This window comes from Temnothorax longispinosus, chromosome 11 (genome assembly GCF_030848805.1).
Source record: "Temnothorax longispinosus isolate EJ_2023e chromosome 11, Tlon_JGU_v1, whole genome shotgun sequence".
Classification (NCBI taxonomy): Eukaryota; Metazoa; Arthropoda; class Insecta; order Hymenoptera; family Formicidae; genus Temnothorax; species Temnothorax longispinosus.
Window position 1 is genome coordinate 415,298 of NC_092368.1, and position 16,070 is coordinate 431,367.

At 43.7% G+C, this 16,070-nt stretch overlaps 1 protein-coding gene across 1 annotated transcript; it reads left to right on the forward strand.

Moving 5' to 3' along the window:
- The first annotated feature begins 4,320 nt into the window (after positions 1-4,320).
- Positions 4,321-10,627, forward strand: LOC139822040 (ejaculatory bulb-specific protein 3-like). The gene is made up of 4 exons (XM_071793556.1): positions 4,321-4,477; positions 7,428-7,605; positions 9,359-9,453; positions 10,288-10,627. The coding sequence occupies exons 1-4, from the start codon at positions 4,472-4,474 to the stop codon at positions 10,387-10,389; spliced, it is 381 nt and encodes a 126-aa protein (XP_071649657.1). The 5' UTR covers positions 4,321-4,471; the 3' UTR covers positions 10,390-10,627.
- Positions 10,628-16,070: the final 5,443 nt, after the last annotated feature.

A 16,070-nucleotide genomic window follows, 5' to 3' on the forward strand; every position in this document is an offset into this window, starting at 1 on the left:
TAAAGCGTAAAAATTGTGAAAGAAAGAACCGGCAAATAGATATAAATGAAAGGAGAATTTTGCGAAACTTGAATATTTAATTTCGGGGCAAAGGCGAAAACACACACGCTTCCACATTTCATCCGGGATCGAGGTGGAAGACGCGAGGAGATTTCACAAATATTTGATATCCGCTATCAGAAGGATCACGCGAGTCGAATTCCCGTATAAGCGGCGATGATCGCTTTATTGTCGGCGATCGTCCATATGCAGACACATAAGGGAATTGCATTCTCGTTACGTATGCACGGCGCACGGCCGGCCGTTCGGCCCGAGAGCTGCCATTATCGTCGCGATTATGCATATTCAGATAAGCAATCAACACCATTGAGGCTGCGGGCAAGGGTCGCGGCAGTCTGAAACGGGGTTTTACTCGAGAGCCGCTGGCGAAACGCGCGTATAGAGAAAGTACATCCTGAATATCGCCTTCCTTTTGCAAAAGCCGGATATGGAAAGCATCGATAGAGAAAAGTGGATGAAAACCAGCAATCTAAAGATAGAACGCTGCAGCGTCCAAAAATACAGGAAAATGTCCCAGAGGACAAAAATCTAAAAAAAAGATTTAATATTTATAAATTAAAAAATCGTCTTCGTATTTCTCGTTCCTTCGTTCTGACGACCGTAGTACCTAATTACAACTTCCGCGCTTAAACTTTTATCCTGTTAGTCCGACACGCGAATCTTTCGATTCCTGAAAACGCGTTTTCCCGGGAAGCGTGGGCGACCATAAGGACATTTAATAACCGGGCCAGCATTATCCTAGAAATTGCTCGGCGGCCGCCTGACGCGAGCCAGCCTCGCAATTTCGTTCTCGGCAAGAACGAGCTACTAAATCCTGAGGAAAAGTGTCCTCGCCGGGCGTATCGCCGTCAGTCAGATCGCATAATCGGCGATTTTTTTCCTCACGACGAGCTGACGTATCGTCGTAAGTAGAAAAGAGCCGCGAGGGGAGAAGACGGGAAGACGAGTGGCCGTAGAAGAGAATGAAATATACACCGTGTCTCAGATATTCTCGTTAGTTAGCTGTTAGAGGGAAAAAAAGAAAGAAAAAATCCTGGAATTTTTAAAACGTGAGGAAAATCGTCCGCGCGCGCGCGCAATCCGGTTGACAGAATAATTTGTATAATTGGAATAAGAGACGCGAGAAGAAATTTCAAAAAATACCTAGAAGAATGTGATTTATTTTAACACTAAAGTATATACCACACGTTTGAACTGGTTTAATTAAAAATAAAAGAGATTCGATGAATTAAGCTCCAAAGCTCGCGAGTAGACAAAGAGAGAGAAAGAGAGAGAAGTTATTCCTTATCTACCGTTACACGAACGTCTTAAAGCCGTTTTCACTCCAGGCTCACGGAGGCATTTAACGTTAAAAATTGCGAGACCGTGAAGTAGAAATTCGCTGAGAAATCTGCGACTGACGCGGGGAGCGCGCGATAGCTCGGGCACCCGGTATAATGTTTTAATTTCGCGGAAAATCTGACGATGTAATTTCTGGAATAGGGCGACGCCCGGCAATTGTTTCAGCCGGCTTTCACCCCCCGCATTATTCATGAGTCTACCCCTCCTTTTTTCGCCAACAAGAAGAACGACACCCCTCTCCCCTCTTCACTCCTACCGGTTTCTTCGCTCTTGTTTTATTCTTTTTCTCTTTCCCTCCGGAGATGATCATTTTTGTGGAGTCTTCAGTTCATAGGCAATATTGCATTCGGACATTATTAACCTTTGCATTAACCCCGGGGGAGATCAATATAATCCCCTCCTTCCTATATATATTTCTCAATTCTTTATATATAAAATCTGAAAGAATTCTTCAGAATTATATGCGAGAAGAAAGATTATTGAAAAAGAATATATTTTATGTACGCAAATATATATCTTTTTGTACATAGCTTCAGGGCTGAATTTAACGGAAATAATGAAGAAAGTTACAAACTAATACAAACCTTGTCGTACTTCAATAATTCTCTTTATTAACTGAGTTGGTATAATGATATACCATCCATTTGTTTCAAATACGAAGCTTCGGTTGTTTCAGATACGATCTCACTCTATATTTGTAAATACTTTCATAATGCCCTGACGAATCACATCAGTTTGTTCTCTTACAAAAGCGCGAGCGCACAAACGCACAATACTCTGATAAAAGATATATTAATTTACACATTGTTTGTAGATGCCTTGTATCGCGTGTGTTTACGTGGCCGCTACACGGTAGGTACGCAAATCCAAATTAGTCATGAACCAATTTTAATTGCGCTAATTGTCATAATTTCCACGGAATTCTGGTCCACCGTCGCGAATGCTGAGTTGCTCAGTTGCCGGAAATCGTTGTAATTTCGGAACAGGGAGTACGCGCAGAATAGCATTTTCCATTCTCCGTAGAATTCCATAATGATATATATCACCTCTAATAATTTTCTAGGAAACTTTACGACCCTTTTTCTGCGAGACACAGTATTCCTTTCTTAAAAAGGCATGTAAAGTCGATACTCGCGATATCGAAATTAATTGAATGTGCAATTTCGAAAAGGGCACATTTCTGGACTTATACGTTTCTTCACTAATATGTACGCTATAATAGGTATTTGTCGGGTAAAATAAAAATTAAATTGAGACACTCTCGCGCGCGGCTTTTACAACTGTATCGCGCCTATGGAAAGCCGCTTGCGTTTTAGAAATAAAAAGAAAATAATAGGATTAAAAGCTGGCCAGCGTTTTGACAGTTGCGCGCATTGTAATTGCGCTCCGCTGATGGCATTGCAAGTTTTATAGAGTATTTTTTTTTCTGGACGGCGGTCATCTCCACGATTGTTCTTTGCGAATAACGCGATTTAGGGCACGATCGCCCGTTGCGAAGCGCTGCTAGTCATTCTCGATGCTGCAATTTATTAATGATGTTAATTCTAGGCGGAACAAAGGAAATATCTCGCTGGCGGCTATCGATATTGCGTTTGTAAAATATGGATTACGCGGGAGATGTCCGTAACAGGTGCACACGGCCGGCCTCTCTCGATTTAATAATACAATATTCCATGTCCTATTGTATGCACGATCGGATAAATTTATTACGAGTCATAAAATCCTAAGCGACAAACAGGGCACGCGCATAGCTGAAAGCTCAATATAAATTATATAACATAGCAAAAGTTGCGAATTGTTTTTTTTAACTGGCTTCACGGCCTTCCTTTGTTGCCCGATCGATGGCCACTTTTACAATAAGTAAAATAATATAAAAACTTTACATGCAATTTTTCATTATTAATAATACAAATACAAATTTTCATTAAGCTGGAAAAACTACGCTCGGGAGGCGCAATATAGGGGTTCCAACAAACAAACTCAAACGCGATATCTCGCTTTAATAAAAATACATTTTATAAGGCTGTGTTAAATTAATTTTATTATTATTATTATTATTATAGTTGTTTGTTGTTCAATTTCGTTATGTAATTCCTACGTGCAGACTTTCGGCGAAATATTCCGCAATCTCGGGTTGCATTCTGCCGTTAATTGTTTCGGACGGCAACACGCACCTTCGCTTCGGAGAGAACGCATCATTGGTCCGTCACGCAAACCTTATTGCAGCTTGCGCAACGCTCGGCGCTAATCCGCGTGGGATTCGTGATTTTTCTCGCGCGCGCGGCGGGTCGCGGCGATGTTTTCGCGCGGCCACCGAAACGGAAGCAATAATTCGCTCGCGGCCAGCGACGGAGTTAACGAGGTACGAGCATACCGCCCGTTAACTTAACGCCGGTCAAATATTATTTTTGCAATTCCCGCTGAATCCCGCTAACGAGCGCGCGTTCGTGCAAAAGCGCTGACGCTCTGCCCCCCCTTTTTTTTCTCTCTCTCATACTCTTTTTCTCTTTCTCTCTCTCACTACCTGTTCTCTAATGTTGCACGCAAAATTCTCTCAATGACTGCGACATACACGTTGAATCACAGTTTTGTGATTCTTTTAGACGGTAACTGTCTCGGGGATTGAGAAACCCGAGGGGGGAATTCCCCGGGAACGGCCGCAATTACCATAGCAAGGGGAATCATTTTTTCCGGCGCGTGTCCGGCCAGGGTCAGGAACTTTCACGAGAAAATACGAAATGGGATTAAAGTGAAGCGTTCGTGAGCAGTTTGGGACAAGTTTGAAATCATAATTACGGAAATTCCGCGTATATCTATAGCGATATTTGTACGACGGAGTTGATTTACAAAGGCGCGAGGAGAATATTTAAGATTTGCATACCTATGACGCACGTTTCTTTTCCTTTCGTCCTCCTCGCGGAGAGTCGCGTGGAAAGGTTTGAGGAGGGAGAAGAGAAGAGAGGGCCGTAAAGGCCGATTCGACGAATTCGGGGTCCAGTTAAACGGGGGCCGGCTATAAAACAGCTGACCGACACCGTCGCCGACATCAGTAGTATAACTCTGCTCGAACATGAAGGTAAGCGGTAACTTTCTCCTCTGCTCACTTTTCGTTTCCTTCGTTTTTTCGGTTACTTCCCATTATCTTTTTACGTTCCCTCTCGTATCATCCTTGGAAACCCTCCGACCCTCCCTTAGCCGTTGTTTTTTCGTGACAACAATCTCCTTTTTCATCTCCCTTCGTATGTTTTTTTTATCGTTTGATTATCCTGTTGTCTCGGAAGGTAACTTAATGTGTTGTTAATTTATGAGTGTAATTTTATTACCTCGGTTTTTTGCGAAAATGACGATAACGATGTGTAATATGGACCGGTAGTTTGGTCTTTTTCTCGCTCTCTTTTAAACAGCGACAATTTGAATAATCCGGTATCCATTTAAATAATCCTGTAATTATCTTGTATCTATCCATAGTGATATTATATCTTTTTCCGATGTCACCTGTCTCTTAATTACAGACATTTGAAATTTAAAATAATACATGTCCCCGTTCTCTTATTACAATTCTTGATTTCTGAACTTTTTAAATATTCCACTTCTTTTTTCTCCACCACGTGGGAATCGCATAGACGTTAATTGCTACCTTTTATTCAACGAAAATCTGATCCTGAGAGACCGAAAGTGAATAATGCAGTGCAAGTTCTTCGGTGCATCGAGGCTGTTTCACGTCGTTAACGACCTCGGAGACCGTTTAAGGGTCTCCTACGGTGATTCAATGTCTGTCTTCTTCGTACATCCTCGCAAAAATTCAGGTTAATCCGCTGCTAAACGTGCGCGGATTTTTTTGTGACCGCGCCGGCGCGGCAGCGTGCTCTCTTAAATCGCGGGCGACTCTCGGGTCTCGAGACGAGGTAGAATTTCTTTACGAGAGTGAAAGGCGTCAGGAAATGCTGCCCGTGGTAATGGTGACGATTGCGTAACGTTTACGGAGGCATGCAAGTTGTTGCTGAATAATTATTATTTTCCTTCCCACGTTATCATCTAGAACGACATTGTCTTTGTTCCGCGCTCTTGCCCAACAAAACGTTTTAATTTCGATTTAACGAGACCGCTGCCAAGCGATTAATTTACCGACTCCAGGTATACGTAATCGTGAAGCTTTAAATGTATGTCAAGTCAAAATTAAAATAAACGATTTATTTGAATTGAAAAATTATTGTAGTGTTAGTTTTTTATTCGATTTGTCAAGGAATTTGTTAATGAACACGCCATGCAATTGGCCGTCTTATATCCATATATACATATATTAAATACCACCACGTTCTCTTCACTGAAAGAGCTAAATATCTCTAGGCGAGCCCGCAGGATAACATCATTTCGGTCGCCGCCCTTTGCGCGCTTTACCCTTCGCCAAAGTATAGTGGGTATCGCATGTATATCGCGTAGATATCCTCCTCCGCGTCAGAGAAAGTGAGAGAGAGACAGAGAGAGAGGTCCATTCTATACTAATTAACATCTTAACTAACTCTCCGGCATTAACCCGTTATGTACTAGCGTAACCATCTGGCCGCGGTCTTCAGGGAAGGGTGCAGAGAGAGTCCCCTTGCTTTTGAGTTTGAACCAGCTTGTTGAAAGTGTTGCGGTTTGCATTTTCGACGAATTAAACTACAAATTAAAAATAAGACCAAGTTCACAAGAATATTAAGTCCCTGACGTTGACTTATATAAAAATTACTTGACAATTTTTTATACCAACTTTACAAGATTGAGTATCACATACACAGATAAAAAGAAGTTTTTCTATTTTTTAAATAGACCAGAATAAATTTTAAATTCTTAATTTAGATCAATTGAATCTATTTTAATTTACGAGTTGAAAATTCATTTCAACTACCGCCAAGAACTGTGAATTGAATAACACAGCCGCTAAACTGGTATCTCGAAATTGGAGCAGTCAATGTCACTTTATGACTTGAAGCTAAAAGAACAAGTGTACATATACGAGAATGCGCGATGTGCTTTTTCGTTTTTCACAGGGTGACATTGATCGTTCGATTTTCTTTTCGTGCAACATTCGCGTACGAATCTAGATTATTCTAGATAACAACCTGGATAACAACTTAAATGTGTATCGTACTGTCTGTCGACGACTAATTTAAATAAGTACAAACTTATGCTAATAAAATTTCCGAAAATTAATTGCCTCCAAGACGAAAAGAGACGAACGAATATTCCGAGATTCTACTTATTTCGCCGTATCGCAGAAACATGTTTTGACGTTCCGCGACGCGGATTCCGAGGAACGCGACAGAAGTGTCTCTTAACGCTCCACGTAATCGCGTTTGAGAAATCGTTTGACACATTCCGTATAATTGAATTGATTTCAAAACGGAGCTGCGCGCATTGCGTGCCACTGGCCGTCCGCTCTGTCTTTACCTACTAATGAGGCGTGCAACGTGCATGCACGTGTGCGCGCGCGCGCGCGCGGACTCGGTTCGCTGCTCCCATTTTCCGTAAGCCTGTAGGGGTCCCGCCGCTATTTCTATTTTCGATGGGCCCAGAGGAATTTCCATAGCGCGCGCACACCCGGAGCGCGGTACATAACACGCGTAACACGTACGCACCCGCTCGTTGATATTCACATCACGCGCTAAACACGCCCGCATGCGATTCTGCGTTTCGGCAGCTCGGTGATTATGAACGCAAGCCGGCTCGGCCGCGGCGGTAAACATTTAGCCACGTATGCACACGCGACATTTAGCCCGGCGAGCCGGGGCCATTCCGAAGGCCATCCTGACACTTTGTTCACAGTCGCGGCCGACGTATTTATGACCGTAGAATCGCGGTGTCTTCCGGGTTTTAGCCCCCCCCCCCCAGATCCCCGTGGGATCCATAAACGGCAGTGTTTCGTACCTCATTCAGTCCCTATACTCTTATAAGAGCGTAAACACGTCCATATAGCGGGATACACTATCTAGATTTCCGGATGTACTCTTTCGTATCTCTAAGGAATTTTCTAATGCCCTATCTAGGTCCTGGCACTGTTCCTCCTCGCGGTAGCGGTAGCTCTGGCAGAGGAAAAGATATACACGACGAAGTATGACAATATCGACCTGGACACGATTTTGGCGAGCGACCGTTTGCTCAGAAACTATGTAAACTGCTTGTTGGAGAAGGGAAACTGCACGCCTGACGGCAAGGAGCTTAAAGGTGAGCTTTTTTTTCGAGATTTTACTAATTATTACTATCATAATTTCGTTATCTCGTTCGTTCTGGATCCGAACGTTAACTCTAGGCCACGCTTATTTTCGAGTCTTTTTCGCCACACTCCAGTCCGTGAGGCCGCTTGACTTTGTCACATTATTTTCATTCTAATTAGTATTTTTAAGCTTGTAATGTAGGAATTGGAAATACAGAGTCTGAATAAGATGTTTATGATAACATCAGGTCAAGAAAATGATTTGAATTTAAACTGAACATATTACAAGGAAACTAGAAAATTTTATTATTATGTGAAACCTACGCTGAAAAAAAATTATTGTTTGCAAGAAAACAGATTTCTTTGACTTTAGTTTCCTTAATTCAAAGAGGTATTAGGTAGATTCGAGAAATCATTTTAAAACTCAGAAAAATGTTTTCTTAAATCTACCCGATACTTCTTTGAATTAAGGAAACTAAATTCCAAGAAATCTATTTTCTTGCAAATAAGAAATTTTCTTTTTCAGTGTAGAAAACCGAAAAATGTTTAGCGGTCCACTCGACTGGAATTTGGCGAGCTAGGGTTAAAATCGGTACTTCAATAAAATATAATTCTCGTAATGCAATGCAACGGCGAAGGCAGAAATAAGAAAAGAAGTAAATCCGAACGAGCGTCTGGAATAAAACGTGTCTGATGTCCATGCATTTGGCGCGATAACGCGACACGATGAAATGAGACGGTAATGACGGTCTTTCACACGCTTTCTTATAATGCGCCGGAGGATCATCCTTGGCACTAATGGCCACCGCGTCCCGTCTCGTGTCTCATCTCGTCGAAGGATGCGCGATCCGAGGTCGTTTCGTTAACGATGTTACATATGTACGAAGCGCGCGCGCGCGCGTGCATATCGCTTCAGCTCAAGATATGAATAATACGCTACAGGGGCTGCAGCTGAGGAGATTTCGGCAAAAAGTATACACCTCGGTCGCGAGACATTTTGCGTGTACGTTCGCGGTTTAGCGTCGCGAACAACGGACGCGTTCGGTTCTTTTAGCGTTTGAGAACTTTGCCTCGCGCAAAAATATCCCCGCACGGAGTCGAGAACTGTGCGCACACGTGGGACTATAGAGACCAATTTACTTGCTCGGCGGATTACACATTTCCCGCGAATTATATTAATTACTTGTCGCGACGGCGTCGCGATTTATTTCTCTACGTTAGAATCACGTTTTATCGTCCCGCTTCTTTTCCCAATTTCTTTTTAGCCCCGGCGCGCTACCCCGTCGCGAGATAAAACGTACGATGGACGGTAATACGTTACCGAGGATATATAGTCTTGTCTCAGAAAATTCACGAGAGATATGCGGGGGTGTACGGGGAGTCAGCTGACCGGAGCAGCTGGCGCAAATGACGCGGGGGTGGCGGCAAAAAGAGCCCCGGGACAAATCCTGCGGGACATCGAGTATTCGAGAAATAACACGCGTGTCATTATGAACTCCTAGCGAGAAGAACTCCGTAGCGAGAAATGATTTTATGGCAGGGCCTGTGTCCGCTATAATATTTATCGACGTAAAAAGAAAGGAATTTATTCGATATCGCGGGAGAGAAAGAAGATAAAAGGGAAGCGACTCTGATTTTTTTTTTAAGAATCTTTACCGCGCAATTTTATAAGCCGCTTCTAACGGAGCTCTCGACTTCGCGCAGAGCGAAGTCACGTCCCTGAGCTGAATTCGCTCTTGTAAATTTTCTTTCTCTTCATTTCAGAAACCCTTCCGGACGCACTGTCGACCGAGTGCAGTAAATGCAGCGAGAAGCAAAGGAAGGGCACCGAGAAGGTCGTCCGGTATCTAGTCAACAAGGTACGCGCTCGCTCGCTCGCTCGCGCCAACACGCACGCTTTGCCCGTCACTTTTCACCGGGCTAATTAAACGCGAGGTCTGCGTAATGAATTGATGCCCGGTGGGAGTGGGGAACGCTCGTGGGACACGTCGAGGCGGTTTAAATGCCGCGGAACTAGTTTGACTTTCACGCAGAGACGGCGGGTTAACCCTCTCTCGCCGCCGAGTGGCAGCGGCTGCCCTGCTGTGGCAGGGGGTGTCCCCGTGATTCGTTTGCGAACCACGCCCGGGAAAACTTTCGCATCCGTAGCCAAATAATTTAACGGCGATGTGAACCTCCCTTCGATCCGAGCCCTTCCTTCGAGAACTGATTTCACCCCCGAGTGGGCAGTCATTCCGATCGTTTTAAGGGGATCGTCTCAAGGCATTTTCGTCTTGAATCCATTTCACAGCGATTCTTGAAACGTTAAGGATATTTTTTACGCAGTAAATATATATATGGGCTCTAAAGAGATATTATTTTACTACAATGTATATATAAGAGATTGTCTTTGAAATTGTTGATTTTATCGTATTTTTACAATTGCGTATTATTGCGCAAGTATTGACTGAACTATACGGTGACGCTTTTAGTAATGATACAGCTTTATCTCAGTGCGTTTCTCGATGCAAAGTGTTTTAAAATGATAAAAGAAGAAAAACCTTTCGGGGTAAAAAACCTTTATGCGCGGGCTTTATTATATTTACATGGATGTAACTAACGACACATCTTCGATAAAAATGTAATCCTGTTACGCGAACTTGTTACGGAAGGTAGAAGGGCGATTGCTTATTCGATCTTTCACTTTATTTCAGAAACCGGAAACTTGGGAGCAACTTAAGAAGAAGTACGATCCCAGTGGCCAATACACTACCAAGTATGTAGACGAAGCACACAAGCAGGGAATAAATGTGTGAATAATTTAGATTCTCATCTCGCCGAGTAGAACGTCGAGAAATCTGTCCTCTCTTCTTCCCACACGGCACTCGAATTAAATAAATCTGTTGGTGCAACGTCACGTACGATCCCTTCTCAACAAAAAATTCAGAAGCTACGAAGAAAAGTATATTACCAGATGTTAGTAAATAATAAACGACAAGTGTAAAAGGAAGTTGTCGCGATTGAATTATTGATAAATTACTATTATCAATCTAATTGTCGTCATCGATCATTTACACCACCGACAATTTCCATCTTCCCCGACTTCTCCTGATCCTTCCCCCTGTCTTTGTCTTGATGGGCGAACTACGTTTGTACACCAGTCACGGGCGGCAATAATATATTTCTTGGTGCCGCGGCTCTTCTCCCGAAAGCAGTTCGACACTTCGGGAAGAGATAAATCTAGGCACAATGCCGAGAAAAGTTCCCCCGGCCGAAGTTTGAGGTCCGAACGTCGCCCTTGAGACCGCCTCGCTTAATTTCCTGACGCTGTCCAATAGGAAATATATGTGCGCATACATATACGGAGAGCCTTTGCTACTCTCTCCGCAGCCCCGCCGGAAACCGATGCGACGGCGATTTTGTATTTCCATCGTCCTGGATCGAGGCCGAGGGGCGAGGCGAGGCGAGGCGAGACGTCCCGTTCTTCTCGCTCGAGAAGCTCGTCTCTCTCTCTCTCTTTCTCTCACCCACCTCTGGGGAAAACGGCGAGCGTATTTCATCGTCGTGGAACAAGAACGTCGGGACGATAATCGATATCGTTCAGTCAGGTAACGACTGGGAGTGAACTTCTTGGAGTTATCAAAGTTGCACAAGGACTAACGAGAGCGGCTTCGCGTGACACGTGTCCGACCGTAGATCGAGTTTTATTCATTTCGAAAAACGTCCCGACGAGCGTTTTTCGCCACCGAGATTTAAATAAAACGATCAAGGACACTTTCGTCCCATTTATTTTCGTCTTCGACGCGATAACTACCGTCCCGTCTCGCGCGTTATTAAATTAAAGAAGTTAACGGTTCACCGAGATGGGGCCGACAAGTACACACATGCATAACTAATTACCCCCTTTCGTCGCGTTTCCTTCGCCGCATCCTCCTCTTTCCTCTCACCCCGGACAACGAACTTTGCCGCCGACGACGCGCGCGTTAAATATGTAAATGAATTACGAGATTAGTGTATAGTCAACTTAAGCAGTCGATTTAAATGCACCGCGACGGACTGAAGGGAGGCAGCGGCGGTGTGATAAAGGCAAGGGGGAGGGGGGGAGGAGTGGGTGGTCGAGGGTCACTCGAGCAATTGGGATTGCGCAAATCAAGGGGGCGAAAATTCGCGAGAGCGCAGCTTGGAGCGCAAAAGGGGTGAATTTGCGGCGATGCGGTGGTGTGGCGATTCGAGAAAATCGAAAATTCAATCTCCGCGTGCCGCCACTCGACAAGAATTCTCTCGCTCCTTTAGACACCCTCCCTTCCACGTCGATCGGATTGAAATCCGAATGTTGTCGACTCGCTGGGGCGCGCACTCCGTAGGAGTAACGGGGATTTCGGGGACTTCAACAGGTTGGGAATTCCGCACGCATCCTTTGAGGCATCTGTGTCGACAGTGCTACAGCTGATTGCTCCCATTCCCTCTCCCTTTCTTTATTCTCGTTGGAAAAGGAAATTACAATCGCCGAATCGTGATTTGTGTCGATGATGTATATCTGCCGATCGAACTGATAAGACAACTTCAAACCGAATAAGGAACTTTTACTTCGCCAGTGAATAATTAACGTAATTAACAGTGAAGACTTTTTAATCAACTTAACTGGCTATCGTTATAATTATCGTAACGGTACGACCGTTGGTTTTGGTCAATTAATCGTCAAGACGTTTCGACCATGGGTTTTGGTCTTTCTAACTTGATGTTTTAATTGATGTTGTAATTTTGATGTTTGTTATATATATAAATATATATAAAGAACACTGTGTCACGCATGCAGGATATGTCAGACTTACAGGGTCTTCATAAAAAAATGCAACACTTTTTAATTATTGCACTTATGCTACTGCATCACGTACGTACATACATTGATAATTTTGGTGTTGCACAATTCCTGACAGCTGTTTAAAAACATATTCAATATGAGTAATCAATAGAGAGTAATCTTTTTTAATCTTTAATCGGGGTATCTGGAACATATATTCTCTCTCACTCTCTATTTACCGGATTTAAATCTTTGTGATTTTCATCTATTGAAATATCCGAAGGATCGTCTACCAAAATAATTTTCGCACAATCGAGAATTTGAGAACCAACATTCGAACCGTTGTAGAGGGGATTTCTACTGCAACTCTCGAAGAAGTGGCGAGCAATTTCCGTGGACGTTCGGTGGTTGCTAATGGATCTCGTATATATTGAAGATGTTTTTATATAGCATCAAACTCTCAGGCTGTCAGGAATAATGCCAAAATCGTCAATGTATGCAATGCAATAGCATAAATACTGTAATTCAAAAGCGTCACGTCTTTCTGTGAAGATCCTGTATTTTACGAACAACAGCTAAAAATACTTGCGGCAAAAAATGACGATGGAGGTGCTATCAAGACAGCGATTTGAAGCATAAAATTCTTATGAATTAAATTCGCATAACGTGAATAATCTCGAAGCTCTATATTTATAATCATAGAATACCGATAACGGAAAAATATCGCGCGTCGCTGTCTGTTAACGTCAATCGATTTGAACCATTCTAATGTGAAAATATATGGCATTTGACGAATTCCAATTACTCTCCGCTATCAAGTATGTACGTTAAAAATCGCTGAGATCGCGTTACGTTATTTAAATCGCAAAAATCAGTCGTTGCGATTTATCTACTACCTCTATTTCAGTCAAATTTTATTATTTTACTCGTTACCTATTTTTCTCTTTCTTTTCCTTTCTCTCGCGCTGTCACGGAGAGAATTTTTTGTTACATATTTTACCCTTAAATTCACTACAAACTTGGGACAACTTGGCAACCAAGGAATTTTTAAAATATACAAAAGACATTTTACAAACGACGTGATAAAAATTACCAAGCAGATTGGTAAATTTTGAAAAATTATTGAAATTTTCTAGATATATTTTAGTAAAATTAGTCAAACATATTTTATATATTTTTATTTTATTGGTATTAATATCTTTTATTATGGTAGATATTAATCAGAATAGCTCGCACATAAAATTCTCGGTGGTACATATGTTGTCCCACAACTACCATGATTTCAGGGTAAATTTGAAGAGAAAATTCTCTCCGTGTGGAAGTTGCTTGTTACAGCTGTTTTTCGATAAAATGTAAATGCTGTACTCGTCTCGGGCGTATTTTGCGGCTGGCGACAGTTACGTAACACGAATTTCTGAATATTGAGAAATTTCCCGCGACGCCGGGGGGGACAAGAAGTGGCAGTTAAGCGTAAACAAGGTCAGATAGCAACCTTGTTTAAGCTGGCCACACACACTTTTTCGTAACAGTAACAGTAGGATTTCGACCAATCGTGTTACTCGATTCGGGAACGTACGGCCGTACGTTTTCGAATCGAGCAACGCGATTGGTCGAAATCCTACTGTTACTGTTACGAAAAAGTGTGTGTCCGGGGCCTTACGCTCGATAGGCAATCGTCGCGCGGCGCCTCGCGACGGTGGCGGACGCTCCCCCGGAATATTCCACACGCACCCGCGCGCCGGAAGAGTCGAAAATATTTTCGCGAATATCACGCGGACATTTCGAGATCGCGTGAACTAACTCGGTGGAAGACGCCAAAGCTGAGAGGGTCGCCGAGAAAAACAAGCAGGTCCGAGGTCGTCGAATTTAATCGAGACCCGCAATGCCTTCGCGTTCGACGATGTGGGTGCGTGCCTCGTTTTTTTAATTCGCGCGTCTAACGCGTAGAGAATCGAGCGGATAGCGAGAATGTTTCCGGGCCATTTCTCGTGACGCAGGACGATATCGGAACGCCCGGAATGCCCATGCCCGTGCCGTAGGGCACGTTGCAAAATTTTGAAATCGCGCCACCGCGGGCCGACGGACGCGGCGCGGCGCCGCGCGAGCCGAGCGCTCCCGAGGAAAGGCGGAGCTAACCGAAGACGCATTCGAAACGGAACGCGTCGGTGGTGCGTGCGGTGCATGTGTATGAAGTTAGCATATCAATTGTCAGCATAAAAAAAAAAAGTAGAGTTCTCTTTGCATACTACCGAGTTCTATAGTTCCTGATAATTAGCGGCGAAGAACTATAGAACTCGGTTGTATGCAAAGAGAACTCTACTTTTTTTTTGATATGCTGACAATTGATATGCTAACTTCATACACATGTGCGGTGCGTAGTCGCGCGGTATTACCGGTATCTCGTAGCTCCTCTCCTAGCGGGATTTTCCGCCTGCAGTGACAATCGCCATTGTCGCCGAACTGTGTGTGACTCCGAGACCGCGTTTTCCGCCGTGAGGATTCTGTCGAGACGATCGAGTGCCCGAGTGTCGGAACTTCGATATGGTGCGAGCAATTCGACACGGAGCTCGAGGGGAAGAGTGAACTTTGCCGAAGACGCGTCGGAGCGGGTCGCTCGTCGAACGGTGTGCGCCCTGTAATTTCCCAAATAAATCGGGAATCTTCGATCCGAGACTATTTTCGAGTTTGTGCAGCGAGAAGACGGGGACTTGAGCGTACGCGAATGTGTCATAACTCATAACGTCTTGGGATCCTAGATCGGAGTCGTCGCCGCGCCGCCGGCCGGCGACCGGCGACGCGGCGGAGGAAAGGTGAGGGTGAGGGGCGAGGACGCGATTCGTGCGATCGAGATATACGATGCACTTCACACCGTACGTGCGTACAATGGCGTACAACTCGTGGCTTTTCACCTGTGCGACGTAAGTGTAAGTGAATTGGTAGACTATTGACTCGAGATTTTGAAAATATATTTTGCGGTGTCGAAGATTTCAATTCTATAAAACTTTTAATTTTATAAAACGCTTTCAAAAATTGAGATAAAATGCGAATATATCGCGAAGTGCGCGTATTGTCTCGTGCCGCTTGACGTGTGTGCGTTAAATAACGAATTTCGCAAATGTTTCGAAGAAATCGGGAGTGTGAACGAAACCGTGTGAGAGACTAGACGTTCTACGCATCGAGGGTGATTTTCGTGGACCCCTGGAGGATCTGGGCGAACCTGGAGCAACCTGGAGCGAGACCTGATGAAGCGAAAACGCGGCGCGGCGCAGGCGGTTGCAGCGGAACGCCCGCAGCAGATTAGGTAAGTAGGTGCGTAAATATTTTTCTACGGTTTTTTTTACAAATAATACAAAAATAAAAAATAGTAGGTTTTCGCTGGAATTTACATAACTTGTTTAGTAAAATTTTGTTTTCGATAAAGCCCCTGCGTATGACGATTTGCATAGAAATAAAATGATATAAAAATGTCGAGATTTTTTGCGCAAGGTTTGACGAGTCCCTTGCGAGCTGCGTGGGAATAAACAATTTTTTTGTACGAAATTACGCGTATGCTGAGCAACAGGCACCTTTAACATTGACGATATTTTCTTGGGTACGCGTCCAAACTTGCGATAGATAATTTGCAATTTTTAATATTTTAACAGCGCAACTTAATTTGTTGTTGATAGTTTCATGGATTAAAAGAGAAAGAAAAGT